Source organism: Rhinopithecus roxellana, chromosome 2, assembly GCF_007565055.1.
Source record: "Rhinopithecus roxellana isolate Shanxi Qingling chromosome 2, ASM756505v1, whole genome shotgun sequence".
NCBI classification, from domain to species: Eukaryota; Metazoa; Chordata; class Mammalia; order Primates; family Cercopithecidae; genus Rhinopithecus; species Rhinopithecus roxellana.
The window spans coordinates 59317154-59337401 of record NC_044550.1 but is presented as its reverse complement, the minus strand read 5'-3'; the positions used below and the strand labels follow the sequence as shown (position 1 = coordinate 59337401).

Below are 20248 nucleotides of genomic sequence, written 5' to 3'. Positions count from 1 at the left end.
ACTGATTTTTCACTTTAAACTGATATTCACACATTTAGTCATTTAATTTTTAATTAAACATTAAACATGAATCATGGAATTATACTACAATTATGAACATTTAGGTGTATTTCTTTACGATCTCTTTTCGTTGTTGTTTTTTTTTTTTTTTTTTGAGACGGAGTCTCATTCTGTTGCCCAGGCTGGAGTGCAATGGTGCAATTTTGGCTCACTGCAACTTCCACCTCCTGGGTTCAACCGAGTCTCCTGCCTCAGCCTCCGGAGTAGCTGGGATTACAGGCATGCACCACCACGCCCAGCTAATTTTTGTATTTTTAATAGAGGTGGAGTTTCGCCATGTTGGCCAGGGTGGTCTTGAATTCCTGACCTCAGGTGATCCACCTGCCTCGGCCTCCCAGTTCTTTACAATCTCCTTTATGTGTGTATGTATATGTATAAAATTGGAATCGTATTTCATATATACATTGTCTTTTTTTTTTTTACACTATTTATTACATTGGGGACATTTTCCTGCTATTATATAACCTTCAAACACAACACTGCATACTATGCTACTATACAGCAGTACTTAATAATTTTCATCATTCTATTAATGTGAGCCTTTGCCTCAAGCAAAAGACACACCTGTAGTTTTTCTTAACTAATGTACCCCCCCTTTTTTTTTTTTTTGTCAAGAGAGTCTCGCTTTGTCACCCAGGCTGGAGTACAGTGGTGATCTCGGCTCACTGCAACCTCCACCTCCTGTCCCAGCCTCCCGGTAGCTGTGACTACAGGCGCTCATCACCACGCCCAGCTAATATTTGTATTTTTAGTAGAGATGGGCTTTTGCTATGTTGGCCAGCTGGTCTTGAACTCCTGACCTCAAGTGATCTGTCTGCCTCGGCCTCCCAAAGTGCTGGGATGGCAGGTATGAGCCACCGCACCTGGCCTCCATTTTTAAAATCCCACACTGGAATCATCAGGCTAACCTTCAGTCTTCTGTGGTAGATGCACATGCACAGAACGTATCAGTGGTGTGAACACTTTCTGGGGGGCCATTAAGATAATAATATCTGAAAAGGCTGAAGGAGACAAGACAGGGAAAACGCAGAGAACTGCTGAGTGGAATCACATACATGCAGGCACATCCTCTATGTTTTCATGGCTGCTACTGTACTATTCTCTCAGACAAGGCTTTCTTTTAAGGTGTCACTGCTGGTGAGAGACAGAAGAAATGGTACAGCTTGCAGGCGGCTGAAGGAAATTCTCTATGGCTTGTGTTCATCGGGTAGAACAGCCCATGAGGAAAACAGGAGATGAGGTGGGGAGTGCACTGGGATCTAGGGAAGAAGTCCCACGTTCAAGCCTGCGCTACCGACTGCGTGGTGTCAAAGGATCCAGGCAACCTCTCTGAGGCTGAGTCTTCAGATGACAGTGAGAACTGGGACACCTGCCCTCCCCTTCTCACAGGGCGCGTGAGCACACGTGAGCATGCTTGACAAATGCAAGGCGCCACACAAACAGGAACTGCACAACCTCACCACCCTTTCTTTTTACTAAGGTTAAAAGTTTACTATGTTGAAAACAACAGTTAAAAGGAATGGAACTACATCTTCACATAGATGTAAAGGTAAAAATAACAACGCTGAGTAGGCCTGGCGCAGTGGCTTACGCCAATCCCAGCACTTTGGGAGGCCAAGGTGGCCAGATCACTTGAGGCCAGGAGTTAAGAGACCAGCCTGGGCAACATGGTGAAACCCCGTCTCCACTAACAGTACAAAAATTAAACGGGCCTGGTGGCACATGCCTGTAACCCCAGCTACTCAGGAGGCTGAGGCACAAAAATCACTTAAACCGAGAGGCGGAGGTTGCAATGAGCCGAGATCCCACCACTCCACTCTAGCCTGGGCGACAGAGCGACTCACTCTCAAAATAAATAATTAAAACAAAACAAAACAAAACCTGAGTGAAAAGAGCAAAAGGCAGAAGGCTACACTGAAGTATGATTTCATTTATGTAAGTTAAAGACTAAGAATCAATATTTTGTTGATGGATATATGAATGTAAAATTTTAAATGGACTAAAAGTACCCAGACCAAATTCATGACAGTAAACAGTGATTCTCTTGGGGAGGGAGAAGTGAACAGATGATTTAAAAAAAAAAAAAAAAGCAAATATGGCAAAAGTAAGAGCTGTTAGTTCTGGGTAACTGAAACACAGGTGCTTCTTTGACCTCTCCTACATCATTAACTTTCTCAAACTTTCTCAAAAATAAGGGACAGCCAATGTTCACAGCAGCATTATTTGAACAAACCAAAAGGTGAGAGTTATCATCCAAGTGTCTGTACATACAATAGAGTATTACCCGGCAATAAAAGGGAAGGAAATGCTGACACATGCTACAATGTTTTTGAACCTGGAAGACATTATGCTCACTGAAATGATCCAGTCACAAAAAAAAAACATATTGTGTGATTCCACTTATATAAGATACCCAGAGTAGGCAAATTTATAGACACAGAAAGTAGAAGAGGGGTGAGCAGGGGTTACAGGGAGGGAGCAATGCAGAGTTATTATTTCATGAGTACAGAGTTTCAGTTTTGCAAGATAAAAAATTCTGGAGATGGACAGTTGTGATGGCTGCACAATGCAATGCACTTAGTGCCATAGAACTCCACATCTAGGAATCAACACAATGACACATGAATGTACAAATGGAAAACTAAATGCAGAAGCTCTACGAACTATTCCAAGACAGACACTGATAAACAATGATGATTACAATAAGGGTGGAGGGGAAGAAGGAGGGAGGAAAGAAAAAGAAAGTGAGTAAAGTCCAAAGCAAAGGTCAAGGCCACTGTCCCATCTGTCCTCTGCACTCCTGAAGGCAGATCGAGACTGTGTGGACTGGGTATGTGGGAGGGCAGAGGAAGGGCCACTGAGAGTGCCTGGGGCTCCGCTGAGGACTCACCGGCTGGCATAAAATGCTGGGCATCCACCATGGGCTTCTTATCTCCATCAGAGCTGCTGGTGCTGCTCCAGCTCCCCCAGCTGCCCCGGCTGGCACGCACGCTGCCCGAGGAGCTCCCACAGTCGGAGCTGGAATCAGAGCAGAACTTGTCCACACATTTCTTCTCAGGTTTCTGGTAGTAACCCTCTGGAGGAAGAGTGAGAGCAGTCATGTTTCCCTGAAACAACTGTCAACCTCATGCATTTCTAACAGAAGGAGAGAGGTGATGGGAGGAGGAAGGCCAGGTTCATCTTCAGCTACCTCTGCTCATCTTGCAAGAAAGGAGGAGTTCATGGAAACTAATGGTTGCACTTTGAGAAACAGTAGGGGATGGGCTATCTACTCTGCCTATGGAAGGAGCATTTTTTTAGGGGCTAAGAGGGCCAACACTAACTATATAAGCATGATCTAATAATGATTCTAGAAATAACAAATAACTTCTACCAAGAAGACTGAGGCTACTCTATTGCACCGGAGATTCATAGGTGAATTTCCCCCTCTCTTTTAATAAGATGTCCACTAAGAGTTTCAAAATACTGATACGTGGGTGGGAAGACTCTTCAGTAAGACCAAAAGCAACACACGTGTATCAAGGGAATGAAAAAGAGAGGGTGGAGATAGAAACCAGCTAAGCATACTGGCCTGTGTCGTGACATGGGGCATGTGTCTGGAGAAAGTGGGTGTTGGTTGGGAGGGTTGCAACCCCAACCACCCTATACCCTACATGTACTGCCCTAGCCCCCACTATCCTGTATCAGCCCCTGGACTCAGCACTGGGTGTCCCTCTACCTACCATTCCCAGGGACACTGCCCAGCAGGCCTTGGGTGGGGCAGCAGCCTGGCTCTGCAGAACTGCTGGACTCAGGTACGGGGATAGCACTATCTCACCTGGCTACTCCCTGCTTTCGCCAAAGGGGACCCATCTGCAGCAAGCAAGCATCATTCCTTCAGCAACATGCCTGAGGATAGTTACGACTGGCTAGACTAGGGGGGTGAGGGGCAGCACTAGAGGCCTACTGAGACTCAAACGATTCTTAGTTTTCTGGTCTCACCCTGAAAGGTTTCCACTGGGGCTTTAGTTATTAGCTTATTAGCTAAGTTGCCTGTAGAGGTAAAATCATTGAGGTGTCATTTCTCTTATTAGATACTTCCTTGAGAAAACAAAAATTTCAACAGAAGCACCATTTGTAGTATCATCACATACCTGCCTCTCTCTGGGCAGCAGGCAAACTGCTTGCAATTTCGGCATCTGCTTTACAAACCTCCCTAGTGCTTTCCTGTATACACCAGCTTCTTACATTGATGTCACTGCTCAGCTCAGACCTCTCAAAGTCACTGCACACAAGCTTTAGGTCACTCTGTTCAGGAGGCCTGGAAGAGCCACACACACAAAAAAACCACATCTGTATTTTATCATGTACACATGCAGACTGCCTTTCCATGACTTATTAGAGGTGAAAATATGAATCTGGGACAATAGGAGTCCTCCTCTCTTTGGGTCTGGTGGAAGAGTATGATGCGCAGAAAGGGATACCAATAAGAAAAAGATTTTGTCAGGGAAATTAAGTGTCTCGAAGAAGCAAGGTTTCCAAAGCAGAGTGCCACACTGCCTGGGTTCTAATTCTGGATCTGCCCCTTACCAGCTTGCTTGTCAAACCACATACTGTCTGGGCATCTCACTTCCTGCAGCTGTAAGAACCTACCTTCTGCAGGACTGAAGCAAGGGTGACCTGAGGGGTAACTATTCTGTTTATTATGACCCCAGGTAGCACAGGTGGGTCAGTGGCTGAACAGGGAATAGCAGAGACCTGCCTGTGCCCCGCAGTTTTCTCTAGTTCCTGTTCCACAAATGCCCCTGCCTCTCATAAGCAGAATGAAGGTCTCCACACGGAGGGATGGCTTATGCTTTTCCCCTAAAAACTACCAAATCTGTTAGCGTTTTATAAAGGAAAGATACAAAATGGTCACTTTAAGGTATTTTTAACAAAACAGAAACATAATGGGAAAATAATTTTGCAAACATATTTTAATCTTAAGATATAAACATCTACACTCTCACATTATCCGTATCTAACATCACCAAAGTAAGTTTAAAAGTTAATAGCCAAATGCAAAATTATAAAGTGAAAAACAGATCGAAATATTAAAGGGATAGTAAGAATCACACACCTTGAGACTGGAGCAACACCCCTTTTCTTGTTCTTTCTACATGTTCGACTTTTATTCCAATTTAAATTTTGTAAATTTCCGTCTCTTTTCTCCTGAAGCTTTTTCTTCCTATAAGGATCTTCTTGCTAAAGAAGAAAAAGTCAATGTTTAATGGTTTCAACTAAATATGAATAAAAACATGTTTAAGCGTCTGAAGACCGACTCCATCTGAATTCAGAATGTCCCAGTCTGTTGAAAACTGAGAATTACGTTTCTCAGCCTCAGTTGGAGCCTTTTCCTTTTTTAAATGTCCGTCATGGTCTATTAACAGACCCAACGGGAGAGGGATTCCCCTTGCCCTTTCAAATTATGAAGTAGCTCAAGTCTTTAACATCTTCTAATACTTATTATTCCTCTTCCTTCCATATGTTGCCCCCTTAAAGTGGATTCACTGCCAGTGGGTAGGCGGTGGTGGGAGCTCACACACCGAGACCCAAGGGCTTAAAAGACACATCTCTTCAGGGTGTTAGGTCCTTTCAGGAGGAAGATGTCTTCTCCAGGCACCTCACAGAGGCAAATCCCCTAGATCCAGAAAAGTCCCCTTCCTATTGACTGACGGATTCACAGTTCATGGAAAGCAAAGATTGGCTCATTTTACCTTCTCTTTCAGAAGGTTGGCCCAGCTAGGCATTGTGAAGTTGAAACATACACTCGACTAACATAAATAACTTGGAAGGAGAAAAAGAAAAGGTTTTAGATAACCTGCAATACCTATAAGTTCTATGTCTGGGATATTCGAACCCTCATGCATCTCTTAGAGCAATGTGCATACCACAAGAAACAAACCCTAGAAGCCAAATGGGATTTTAACTGTACAGGCAGTGGAATTATGACATTGTTTATTTCTCCTTTATACACCTTTGTTTCCCCCAGTAAGTATGTATTAACCTTTTTCTGATTCTGAAGGTAATTTAAAAACCTGACAAGTTAAACATACAAAGCCCTATCCTACAGGACCTTATGCTAATTGCTTAAGTTTGAAGTTAAACAGAAGGACACGCAGACTCAGGATTTAATGTTAAACAGACATGCACTACATTTCTTCATGTATTGTTCCCTGGCGTATTTCTAACTTGGAGGGGGGGTTTCCCACCCCCTGTCCACTCAAGGGCCAACAAAGGCTTGTCGACACAGCAAGTACTTGAGCCTATCCATCCCTCCAGGGTCAGGGACAAACAAAAAATCAGTCTCTCGGTGGGGTCTGAGAAAGCGTGAGCTGGTAAGCAGTCACTCTCATACTTGGCTGCCTTTCTCAAATCCACCTGGTTGGAACTGTCATCCTGTGCAAGCAAAAGGGTGAGTACATTCAGGACTACTGAGAGGCGGGACTCGGTGACAGAAGCATCAAAGAGTTCTCCGTGAGTATGACCAAGAAAAGGAGAATGCAGGACAAGCTAGATTCAGAGGCGTAAGACATATCCCAGAAAGAGTGGCAGGGAGCACTGGGATGTAGCTGAGACAGAACAGGCCGGCAATGGAGGCAGCGGGTGGAACAGGGAGGGAAAGCGAGCCAGAGCACACAGCAACAGACTTGTCAAGAAATCCGAGGAAGAGCAAAGCACCACCTGGCTGCTTTCTGGTACAGAGGGTCCCAGACAGAGAAGGGCAAGACTAACCAGGAAACTGAAGAGTCACATGGAGCTGCAATTAGGAGCATATCTCGGAGGCTAAACTGCCTAGTTTCAATCTTGTGACTTGATTACCAGCTGTGTAACCCTGGGCAAGTTACTCAGCCTCTCTGACACTTAGCCTCTCTGCCTCAGTTTCCTGAGTCATCCTCAAAGCACTGTGTGGACGACGTTACCTACCATCTCATAAGCTATTTACATGAGACTTAGTTATCGTCATCGTTATTATTGGGTTATTTGGAGGTTTTTTTGGTGGTTTTTTTTTTTGTTTTGTTTTTATAGACAGGGTCTTGCTGTGTTGCTCAGGCTGGAGTGCAGTGAGACAATCATGGCTCACTGCTGCCTCAACCTCCTAGGCGCAAACAACCGCCTACCTCAGCCTCTTGAGTAGTTGACACTACGGGCAAGTGCCACTATGCCCAGCAGCCTTTTTTTTTTTTTTTTTTTTTTTTTTCCCTGCAGAGAAGGGGTCTTGCTGTGTTGCCCAGACTGGTCTTGAACTCCCGGGCTCAGGAGATTCTCCTGCGTCAGCTGAACTACTTGAACTAGTTAAGTTTGCTGAGGTCTCTGATAGAGGTGATGATTTAACAGATGGCAGTGTGGACAAAGATTTCCTAAACTTTACTAAAAAAGTAAAGGAAGAAATCAAGAGAAATCACAAACTTACTGCACTAAGCCATTCTTAAAGCCACTGCGTATAAGTAAAATCAAATAAGCAATAACTAAGTTTGCTTAGTTTCTTAGCAAACTAAGAAAAAACTCTGATACACAATATTTGATAGAGTTGATATCTTTAACACAGAAAGTGCTCTTACAGAGAATAAAGCATTCAAAAGAAAAATGGGCAAAAGACATGAAATACAAATTCATGAAAGAAATATAAAAGCAAAACAAAACAAGAAGAGCTCGTCCAAAATATTTCATCATAAAATAATGTTTTAGAAAAGGTAAATTACAGACTACCTTGTGGTCTCCTCTTTCCATTTTGGTTTTAGAAAACACAAATGTGTTTATGATGCATAAGCACTAGGAAATGGCTGGGGAAGCAGGATCCTGTTCACTGTGTCTGCCTCTGAAGTGTGGAAGCAGAACTAGGTTAGACATTTACCTCTAAATTTCTAGAATTTCTTTTCAGTGGTAGTGTTTTGGATGAACAGTTTTTTTTGTGTTTTTCAGCCTTCTACAAGAAATGAAGGAAAATGCTCACCCTTTCCTAGTAAGAAAACCAAAACATGACTGCTCACCTATCACACTGACCAAGATTTTGCAAACAATTGCTGCTGCACAGAGGAGAATGAAAGCAGCATTCTCAGACATGACATGTGAACAAATCAGTACCAACTTTCTGGAAAGCAATCTGTCAGCACACATAGGAGCTTTACACAGTTGATACCTGTATTAGTCCATTTTCACGCTGCTGATAAAGACATACCTGAGCCTGGGCAATTTACAAAAGAAAGAGGTCTACTGGACTCACAGTTCCATGTGGCTAGGGAGGCCTCACAATCATGGCAGAAGGTGAAAGGCAGGTCTCACATGGCAGCAGACAAGAGAAGAGAGCTTGTGCAGGGAAACTTCCGTTTTTAAAACCATCAGATCTCATGAGACTTACTATCATGAGAACAGCACAGGAAAGTCCCACCCCCATAATTCAACCACCTCCCATCGGGTTTCTCCCATGACATGTGGGAATTGTAGGAGTTACAATTCAAGACGAGATCTGGGTGCGGACATAGCCAAACCATATCAATACCCTTTCATTCTATTTTTTGACATCTATAACAAAGCCTTATGAGGTGCACAGGTAAGAGGAACAAAATTGCTCATCACAGACCTATTTATGAAAGTAAAAAGTTGGAAACAATCTTAATGTCCAACTGCAGGAGAATGGTTTAAATTATGGCACAGTTAAATGATGAAATGTTATGTAACCACTGAAGACAAAGCTCCCAATTTAATTTTTATGGAAAATTTAGTTATAATCTTATGGCAAAGTTACAGACAATAATAATTATCTTAACTATTTTAAGATACTAGTTTTCAAAAATTTGCATAGAAAAGAATACAAAAATGTTAAAAGTGGTTTATTCTGGATAGATCTTTTTCTACTTTATTCTTTATGCTTCTATAATAATAATTATGAATTACTTGTCTAAGGAAAAAAAAAATCTGCTTAAAAGAAAATAAAAAGCCAAAGCTAGGGTTAAAATTTAGTTTGCGGATTCCAAACCTGGGCTTCAATCTTCCTTGCCAATAAATCCAGAGGAATGTTCCACATGTATTATATACACAGATTTATACAATTTTGTAAGCTGCAAAATTAGGCTCTAAGAATGTGCAAGAAAAACAAACACTGGGCACTGCACTTGGGAATGTACTTATTGAGAATGATTTTTGCCAAATGAACAACGAAATGGAAAGTATTAATACACTCACAGGATTTTAAAGAACAGTTCTACAAAACAAGGAGTGAGTCACAGAGACAGGAAAGAAACGATAAACCACTGCCCCCAGATCTGCACCAGAGAATCCACCTTGGTTGACTTGGCTGGGGACAACCTTGGGCCACAAAGTACGGCCTATGCCATCCACATCCCTCTGATGGGCATGTCTCCTATGAACTGGCTGCCACCATTAGATGTAGATGTCTGTCCTACACAGGTTTACAGACCAAACAAGGAGAGAGGGTCTCATACAACCACTGAGACCGACAGCAAGAACGACCCTGAGCTCTAGGGACAGAGGTAAACCGCAAGACGCATGCCTTCAGGGATCTAATGGTAAAGACACACAGAGAAGAAAGTAACTTGAAGAAATTGAAAACTGCCATAACCAAGGGCACAACTAAGCTTGGCACAGACAGCCAGGAAGACTTCAGTACTGGGAGGAGAGTCTGAGATAGGCAATGGCACCCACGCATGTGGCAGGTGGAGGCCAGTGGCAGCACCATTATTCCTTAGTGCCATCTTGGGCTGAGGGGACCTTGGGATAATCATTCCAGTCTCTCCTCCCAGCACACAAGGCTGTGCATCTGCTGGAGTCAGTGCATGGCAGCATCAGTTTCTACTTCATTGCAGGGCAACAGGTAAGACTCCAAAGCCCATGTCAAAAGGATGTTAGGTTAAACTCCTAACTTCATTCATTCCCTCCTAACCCAAATTCAGTGACTATTTCTGCTCCTGAAAGTGTGCCCTACCCTCACCTTCAGGCCTAGCTTTCTGTATACTTGCTATACCTGCACCATCAGCCAGTGTGCAAATTTAACACTGCCTCCTCCCCAAGGTTTGAACTTGGGGCCCTTGTCTTTTCTCCGTGCACACCTCACAGACTCCATGTCTAACCTCCAAATGGGTAACCCCTAAATCTTAAGCTCCAGGCCTAACTTGCTGCAGAAGCTCTAAGCTCCCCACTTCCCAATGTCTACTACACATCTCACTTCAAAGGTCAGCCATCCCTCTCTGTTGGTAGCGATCAATATTATACCTATCACTTTGAGACTTACTGCTTGTCAATACTTTGTAAGTGTTGCCATTCTAAAGCAATTCTCATATTAACCCATTTAATCCTCACAACTCTTTGAGGTAGGATACAATTATCATCCTCATTTTGCAGAAGGATAAAAATGCAATGTTAAGTAACTAACCAAATATTACAGAATGAATACATGATGAACTAGATTCAAATCCAGAAGAAGCCTGGCTGTAAAGTGCAAGCTCTTAACTATGATAACAACATTGCTTTGACAGACATAAAAATGAGCTTATCACCTCCATCAGAATTATCCATTCTAGTCACCCAGGCTTGGAACCTTGGAGCTACCTTTTGTAAATGGTCATGTAAAAAAATGACTCCTCTCCCGTATGCATTTAGTGCTAAGAAGTCCTGATGGTTTTCTCTTCCTTCCTATCCTTTACTCCTGCTCAAATGTAAACCCTGATTACATATATCTCCCCGCAGAGTAACAGCCTCTTTGTTAGAAAAGAGCTGGTATCCATTTCTTCCCTCTCTAATTCAATCTCCAAAACATTGAGAATGATCTTCCAATAATGTCTTATATTCACATTCATTCAAAGTATTTACTCAACTACACTGGTTCTATGTAACAGGCATCCTGACAGTCTTTATAAAACTGAATTGAACAATATCCAATTATTACCTTCAGAAAGATCATAGCCCACAGGTTGCTTTCAGTTTGTTAACCACTGTCTGCTCCCCCCGCCCCGCCCCCCACCAGCTCAGAAACCTTCAATAGCTCCCCCAAATCTGCAGAAAGGTCCCAAAGCAACAATCCTCAGGCCAAATCCTCCAAAACAACTTTTTGTTTGGACAAATGTGCTTTTAACAAATTTGATTCTGAAATTCCTTAGCAGGTAACAATTCTTCTGTTCTCTACGGATACCACCACCTTCCTATTGCTTTCACTCAGCCTTATGTCACCATTTGTGTTTCCCATCAAGACCTCGGGACAAAAGTCTGAACTTTCAATCAGCATTCGATGGCCTTCCAACCTAGGAGGACTCTGTCCTCTCCCTCCCATTACTTCCCCAAAGGTAGCTTCTTCCCAGTCAGATGGCTCCCTAACTGCACCCAATTATGCCTCAACGGTTCCTCCACCTGGGGGCTCAGTGCTGCCCACTACCCACCTTCTCTTCTCTGTTCTTCCACATGCTACCTGCACAAGTTTCCACCTCCTCTGGGAGCTTTCCATGGCACCCTGGCCTATATAGACTTTTCAATCTCTGAAATCCCCTCTACTATGAATCTTGGTGTTTGGTTACACAGAAATCTCTTGTCTTTAAATTCATGGTTTGGACTGCTTGCAACATACTTATTTTGTATCATTTCCACTTTATTTGAATTAAAAAATTCATGTTTGTTATAAAGTTTTCATAAAAGAGAAGAAAATAAAAAAGGAAAAAGAAATAATGCAAAATCCCACCACTCAGAAATAACTAGGGTCTCCCATTAATTATTCTGCAAACCTTATCTGTGAGTATTTTTCTATGACCCTACACACATGAAAGAATAGCAGTACAGATGATGGGAATAATTTATAACACTAGGAATATACATAATTTTTAACTAAAAATGTAAGGGTCAATTTTATATGAATTTAACATAAGAAAAATAAACCAAAGTAGAACCAAGGGAACTGCCAAGTTTCAAATAATTATTTCTTCAATACATGCTATATTAATTCCTTAAGGATCTCTCTAAGGTTAAGAAAAAGACTGTAAAAATATTTTCTTAAGTTATCACCCTTTTAAACTACACATTTCATGTTTTCACAGTACTGGTTCTCTACTAAGAAATATTAAAATTAAAATTTATTTTCACCTACCTCTCAATCCCACTTCCTGGTTTTTGCAGATTATATTAGATTTTTACTTGGTTAACGTTTCAATTTTCCAATCCGTTCTGTGGTTATAATTGCCAAAGTTTTAGTCTTTGCTCAGGATATAAAATGGATTGAAACCTCAACAAGAGACCTTTATTATGCCTTCTTCCATCTGAGTGTTCATTTGTACTTCTATCTGGCTTGGCTAAATTTCATTAACTTGATTTTACAAGAACGGCTTATGATTTCATTTGTATTTAAGGATGTCTGCCTGTTCCCTTTGTACTTGAGTATTAACTTGGCTGGACACAATATTCTTTGTTTACATTTCCATTCTCTCAATGATACTGCTCCACTGTTTCCTGGTGTTAGATGTTCCTATCGAAAAGTCTGAGCTTAAGTTTGTACTTCTTGATTTTCCTGTCTTTGCACAACTCTTTATGTTTGAAGTTCAATTAATTTAACTAAATGCCTATGCCCATTATGATGTATCAGTTTTTCCTATTGTACACATTGTGCCCCTTTGAATCTACAAATTTAGTTCTTCCCTCATATCAGGAAAATTTTCTTCTATTATATCATGAATACTTTTCTCATCTTTTAGACAGAAGATGATAGATATGAGGACAAAGACAAACAAAAAGCAATACAACTCAGCAAGAGTGTGCCCTAAAACATGGATGTTCAGTAATAACTGGATAGAAGGAATATGTTAGTCAAGTTCTACTCTGCCATCGTTACCTAAGAATTACCCATATGCTTAAGAATAGACTTTCTTCAGAGTAAAAGCTATCTGGTTTCTCTAAAAATTACTGTAGTAACATTTATATAATTAGAAGGTAAATAAAATTTTCTGAACACACACATCAAACTCACCAGTTACTAATATGGATTCAAATGCAGTGAAACATATGAAATATACATATTCACTTAATACTCAGTTCTAAAAATGAGTTTTGTTCTTTTTAATAGGCAAGAAAAAAATACAGACCTCTACGAAAGGTATGTCCTGTTTCTCAGAACACATGTCTTCTCTAGATGTTTTGTGAATCTTCTTTTCTGAAGAAGGCTTTGTGTCCACCTTCTTCAAAGTTTCACAATGATCTACTTCATTCTTGATAGGTACTTGTTGGTTATTCCCTTTAATAAACAAAAACAATTCAATTTCTAGCTAATAGTTCCCCATATTCTTTCCTACACCAAACAACTAATTTGACTGCATGAGAGTTAAATTTAGCATTGTTTTTAACATTCATGATGCTCTAGAAATTTATTTTGTTCATAAATGAAAGTATACTAAGAGTTCTACAAAAAGTCTTTAAAAGAGGTCAAGGAAAAAAGGTGGGGGGGACACCAATATTCACAGCATCATTATTCATAATAACCAGAAGGTGGGAAAACACCAAGTGTCCACTGATGGATAAACAGATAAACAAAATATGGTATATACACACAACAGAATACCATTCAGCGTGACTCATTGCACAACAATGTGAAATACTTAAGATTACTGAACTGCATGATTAAGATGGTCAAGATGGTTTTTTCAAAAAAGGAATGAAAGTCTGGCACATGCTACAACATGGATGAACCTTGAAGACATCATGCTAAGTGAACTTAGCCAGACACGAAAGGACAAATGTTTTATGATTCTACCCATGAGGGACCTACAGTAATCAAATTCATAGAGACAGAAAGTAGACTGGTGGTTACCAGGTGTTGGGGAAAGGAGATAATGGGTATTTATTATTTAATGGGTACAGATTTACTGTCTGAGATGATTAAAAGTTCTGGAAATGGAAATGGATATGGATAGTGGTGATGGTTGCACAACAATGTGAATGTACTTAATGCCACCAAATTCGATAATTTAAAATGGTTAAAATAACTTTTATGTAATATATATTTTATATATACATGTTTTTAAGCTGGCAAAGAAGGTGAGAAGGATAAAGACTTGGATTCTGGTCATGACAGCCACTAATTAGTTTTATAGTCAAAGTTAAGTCTCCTAAGCTGCCTGTGCCTTAGTTTTCTTATTCATCAAATGAACACAATCCCCCATTCCTTGCCTCCCTTGTCTGACAGTCATAAAGATGAAAACAGAACAGATATAAATGTAAAGCATCCCCACCAAAGGACACACGACTGTTTCATGGAAGGTCCTCCCTGCTACAGTGAATGCCCGCCCTGAACCTGTGGAGCAGCCAATCGGCAGAGGAGCCAACAGCTGATTAATCAGATGGCAAAAGTGGGTGCTGGGAGGAACCTTTTCTGAAAATATGTTTTCTTCAATTTTTCTTTTAAATGATTTCATAAGTATACTTCTTCTATCTCTTATCCCACAATAAAGGCAAATGAACTTCAACTCCACAATAACCGGCCTGTTTTCTAATTTGAAACGATGTATTTCAGTACCTTTTTTTTTTTTTTTTTTGACATTTTTAACCTTTTATTGTACATACTGTTTGACTTATTTCAATACACATGGATACAATCAATCAATTAAATAATGAATCAACACACATTTTCTTTTTTCTTTTTTTTTTGAGACGGAGTCTCGCTCTGTCGCCCAGGCTGGAGTGCAGTGGCCGGATCTCAGCTCACTGCAAGCTCCGCCTCCCGGGTTCACGCCATTCTCCAGCCTCAGCCTCCCGAGTAGCTGAGACTACAGGCGCCCGCCACCTCGCCCGGCTAGTTTTTTGTATTTTTTAGTAGAGACGGGGTTTCACCGTGTTAGCCAGGATGGTCTCGATCTCCTGACCTCGTGATCCGCCCGTCTCGGCCTCCCAAAGTGCTGGGATTACAGGCTTGAGCCACCGCACCCGGCCACATTTTCTTTGTTTACAATTCATTCTGCAGGACTGACGTGAAATCTGACTCAAGAGACTTGCAATTTAATTGAGATGGCTCGGGCATGGATACACTGGCAAATTATAAAACTATGAAATGTTAAATATACATTATAGGAAATGTCACAAGCACGAATGATTAATTACTGAGAGTGTTATGCTGTGAGTTCGGAAGCAGTGAGATCACAGTGGGCTGGTTGTGACCTGGGCTGGTGATGGGGTTTCTGAGATTCATATATGCTAAAGCATATATTTATGGCTAAGTTCAGGCACAGTTTGAAACATGGCAAAATGCTAAAAAGCAGGCAAGTATAGATACCTATTTGTGCATCTCGTCCTTTAAAAGTGGGCAAAGATGATGAACTGTAATTGAGTAATGTGCTCAACTAATTAATACACGTTTTAGTCCGTCATTCCATTTGTTTCACTGTTTTCATTCAAAGCCATCTTCTTGAAGTTCTGCGGATTGACCAATTTCCTAGCTTCTTTTTTTTTTTCTTACCAGTAAATGTCTTTTCTAATTCAGTACCTTCTTTTTTCTTGAACTAAGAATCCCTAACGATACCTTTGAAATCTGAGAAGTTGAGATGACCACGGGGCAGAGCAAATATTTCCCAGCAAAGCAGGCTGCAGGCTCCAGCAGGATAACCTAACCAGATTATCAGCAGAGGCTCCAATCCAGCCCTTCTGTGGGACTCGAGGCAGGTCAGGTCTCTCACCCACAGAAGGAAAGGAGGAGTCAAGTCCCCTCTGATTCTGAAATTCTGAGGCTACAAATTAAACTCACTCAAAGCAAGATACATAAAGTTTTCAAATAACACTTACCAGGTAAACATACTTTTATTTGGTTAACAGAAAATTATATAAATATTATGTAACCATAAAAATGCTAGCCAAGCAAATGGCACACACCTTGTGAAGTAATGCAGGCTTTTATGGTTTAAGTACAACCAGGACATATTAGGTCTTACACTTTCACAAAAAGGGACTCTATCCCAAAATTAAGTTTATATTCTCCAAATGTTACAAAATGAATACAGAAAATAAATCCTTTGGCCAGACTCATTACATAATGTTTTTAATGCTTTTGGCTGTGATGGAAATACAATGGCCAAAGTCACATCCAGAGACAAAGCTGATCACTATCAACTGCTTCCTTTAATAACTGGGAATAACTTAGAGTTAGTGAAGAATCGGAATCAAAGGCTACTAAGGCTACTTCCCAGGAATTTCTGTCTCTATAGGACAGTCAACTATTTGCCTAGAGGGTTTAGATCGACTTCATTGAGAGGACTGCTGGGACACATCTTTCAGATCCCTTTCAAACCTGTGCATTTCCGAACCATGAGCATCCTACAGCAGCCCTGTGGAATCATTACCCTCCATTTCCTACCTTGTCAAAATTAAAAGTCATTCTTTAGCAGAGATCACCTTTGAAATTTAATTCCTTCTAAAACACAAACTGACGGTTAGATATCCACAAAGGAAAACATCAAGCACTGTGAAAGAGTAAAGCAGACAGCCAAAAGCAAGGCAGACAGGGTCCATACCAGAAAAAGAAAGCACAAGAATATCGCTTTGGATTCTGGAAGCCATAAGCATGAAATACAATGCAGATATTTGCCTCAAAAAATAGGTGCTACTCCTCCAGTGTCCTAATTTGTAAGAAAATGGATTTCCTTCAGTTTTCTTTAGGCCAAGAATATAGCACTGAAAGTATTAGTCATCGAAGTTTCTTAGGAAGGATCCAAATTTAATAGCCAGTACAAAACCATCCCCAAAAAGTAATAATGCACAGACTTTTAGAAAATTAGTAATGCCTTCTTGGGGCCAAGAATCAGGAAAAACAATAAAATGAATGTTAACAACAAGTTCTGCAGTAACTCTGAGAAATTCTAACATGAAAGTATTCAAGAATATGGGACACCAAATACATATGTCATTTACAAATAGGGCATGCAATATGGTTCGGTTCTGTGTCCCCCACCAAAATCTCACGTCGAATTGTAATCCTCAAATGTTGGAGGAGGGGCCTGGTGGGAGGTGACTGGATCATGGGGGCGGACTTCCCCCTGGCTGTTCTCATTATAGTGAGAGAGTTCTCACGAGATTTAGTTGTTTAAAAGTGTGCAGCACTTTCCCCTTCACTCTCTTCCTCCTGCTCCCTACCATGCAAGATGTGCTTGCTTCCCCTTCGCCCCTCCACCATAACTGTGTTTCCTGAGGTCTCCCCAGAAGCAGAAGCCTGTACAGCCCACAGAACTGTGAGCCAATTAAACCTCTTTATAAATTATCCAGTCTCCGATATTTCTTTATGGCAGTGCAAGAACAGCCTAATACACCAAGTCATCCTATTAAGCATGCAACTTCCCCATGACCTCACGGAGTAAGAGTGTTTGTACCACAGTTAAAAATCAAAAACAAATGGAAAGAACACTAATAATAATAAAGGGGGCAGGAGAAGATGTTGGCGGGAGGGGGGTGGTGAATATGTTAATGACCTTCACGGTGGTAATGGTTTCACGATGTATACTTATTCCCAAACTCATCAAGATGCATACATTATGTACAGCTTTATAGGTCAATAGCTCCTTTAAAAAGTGGTTAAAAAACAGAAGCAAATGGAAGAACAAGAAACAAGTGACCTCCCTCAGTAACCTGCTTAAAGTTGTACTGTCTCAAATCTAATCACAATCACGTGGTCTGTTTTGAATAAACCATTAAATCTTCAAGTTAACAGTATCTTTAAGTAAATGGGAACATTTTTTGAATTTCTGCAAATACCAGTAATTTCAGAAAGTTGAGGTATCTAATTCAGTGAACACCTTCAGGTACTGTTAAGCTCAAGGCTTAAGCTATTATCAAATTTAATTATACCTTACATTATCACAGGTAGAAAGCCATGAAATAATTTGCTCACTATTTCTCCTTGGTAGTGCTGCAGCCAAACATAGCTTGTCTTTAGCCATAATTCTAAATCTACATTATTTTGATCAGACAGTGAAAATGGTTACAAACATTTAAAAAGAGCTATATTCACAAGATCATTTACATTACACATAAAGCCCAACTCTTGTCAGATGACCAAGAGGTTCTGGAACGTGTAACAAATGTTTGACAAGTTTAACTGATAGTTGTTTGACAAGCTGATGCCAAAAACAAGTGTAGAAAAACAGAGCCTTAAAGAATGTCAGCAGACTTTATTTCTATTGGGAATTTTAATTAATTATTTCCTATAGGCCTCTCCGAAGCAGGCAGGGGAAATGGAGTAGAAAAGAGACACATTTTTTTTTTTTCATTTTTTATTTTTGCTTTTATTTTGAGACAGGGTCTCACTCATTGCCCAGGCTGGAGTACAGAGGCACAATCACGGCTCACTGCAGCCTTGACCTCCTGGGCTCAAGTGATTCTCCCACCTCAGCCTCCCAAGTAGCTGGGACCACAGGCCCATGCTGATGTACCACGATACCTGGCTACATTTGGCTACTACATTTCTTTTGGTAGAGAAGGGGTTCACCATGTTGCCCAGGCTGGTCTGGAACTCCTGGGCTCAAGTGATCTGCCCACCACGGCCTCCCAAATAAGACACATTTTCTGTTACTTACAATTACTCTGTTTCTTGATGACAAGTATGTAGTCAAAGTCATGCATACATACCCTAGAACATTTTCTTCTCACACAATAAACTACACCTGGCAGGGGGAAAGCCTCAGAATAGGAGAAGGCAGATTCTTCAGGTGCCTCTAGGAGTTTTGATAGGTTAGGAAAATCACTTAAAGTATTCTTAAGAGGCAGGAATGTCCCCACCTTTCCCTATTTCCATTTAAAGGCAATCTTGTGACTAGAATGGTTTCTACGACCATTTGTATACTTTGGGAGAAATGGCTAAAATGTAGCAAACACACTGAGTTCCCATTCTGCTGGAATCCTAACTGCCAGTCACACAGTAGACAACGTGACTGGCACTTAGGACTCTCAGCTATCAGGCAGGTTGAGCCCAGCTCAAAGACCAAGCTGTTTTCTTCAGATTCTAGAAAAGATCTTACAATGGAAACAACACACATTTCGCAAAGTAAAATACTTTTCAAAACTAGCAAAGAACTAATGCTCAAAGCTGGAAGTAAAAACTTGAAGGTTCTTATATATATGGTTTTCTCATTCTCAAGCATTCTTTGCACTTGTGACTTACCTGTCAATTATACGTCTGTTTACCATTTGCCAAGTTATTGCAATGCTCTCCTCTGAAATTCAACAGAGCCCCAAACCCTTAATATTATTAAAACTCCAAACCCTCCCTTCAGACTATAATTATCTTTCCCTAGATTTCTCAGTCCTTTCTTATATTTAATATTTTAAATTCCTGAAAAATTTTAAATTGTACATGGATAGCAGGCGATTTATTCACTTTTTAACATCTCTGATATTTTCCTAGGACAGTGCTGTGAACATGAAACAGTCAGAACAAAATGCCTGTCAATGAACGAACTTCCCTGGGAGGAATCTCCTGCTAACATATTACTTCTGTAGACAAGTAGAGAACTGTGAATTAGCACCTCTGAATTTGCTGGTCTGAACATGTTGGAAAGTAAAAGTTCTTTCCTCAGTTCTTATTTGATCTGATCAACAATCACTCTGGTACCACTTAACATGTTGCTGATCCAGCCAAATGGTATTTTTAAATTCTGGCAGTGAAAGATTTGTTGCCATTTAAAACATTATAACCACACTATTCATCTGTACAGGAAGGAAAGATTCTGGCCAGGTTTACCATCTACAACGATACAGGCAAATCCTATGTTTCCAGACTCCCATATTAAATTTATTCATGCTTATTAAAGTGTTATTACCTGCTAATCTTGCCTCAGCTATCGGCATTGAACATCAAGTACTGGACAGGAGGATCCTGAAGAAGAATTCAAATCCTCTGACCTACTCTGACACCATATTTCTCCTCCATGCCTTTATATTTCAACTGCTTTAAAGTATGAAGATATAGAAGGTCCCTCCCATCCATCTACCACACTGCCACAGGCATTGCATCTTGCAGGTGCATATCTCTTGTGGGCACAAGGGATCACAGAAGAAGCACTTCTGGAGGGAGGATTCCCTCAAACAACTCTAATTTCAAGTGTGTGCCAAGTCATCCTGACTGTGCTCAAGCCCAAAAGACTAACATAACAGGAGAAACGTCCAACAGGTCTCACCCCATAATTAACCCTTTCACAAATGTTTT

The 20248-nt window shown here is 40.8% G+C and overlaps 1 protein-coding gene and 1 long non-coding RNA gene across 7 annotated transcripts in view; one reads left to right on the top strand and one right to left on the bottom strand.

Annotated features, from left to right (window-relative positions):
• Window positions 1-20248, bottom strand: part of TMEM131L (transmembrane 131 like) — a 170370-nt gene that overhangs the window by 10500 nt on the left and 139622 nt on the right. For all 5 annotated transcript variants that reach the window (XM_030916541.1, XM_030916547.1, XM_030916550.1 and 2 more), the window contains exons 26-29: window positions 13155-13303; window positions 5159-5283; window positions 4194-4360; window positions 2951-3136 (exon numbers count right to left, since the gene is read on the bottom strand). In XM_030916541.1, coding sequence (XP_030772401.1) covers window positions 2951-3136; window positions 4194-4360; window positions 5159-5283; window positions 13155-13303 — 627 coding nt within the window. The remainder of the gene's footprint in view (window positions 1-2950; window positions 3137-4193; window positions 4361-5158; window positions 5284-13154; window positions 13304-20248) is intronic.
• Window positions 1284-14703, top strand: LOC115893226. 2 transcript variants are annotated; one of them, XR_004053205.1, is made up of 3 exons: window positions 1284-1413; window positions 13136-13165; window positions 14252-14703. It is a non-coding gene; the product is annotated as an uncharacterized LOC115893226 (long non-coding RNA). The 2 variants fall into 2 exon arrangements; XR_004053206.1 differs by lacking the exon at window positions 1284-1413 and adding an exon at window positions 9723-9910.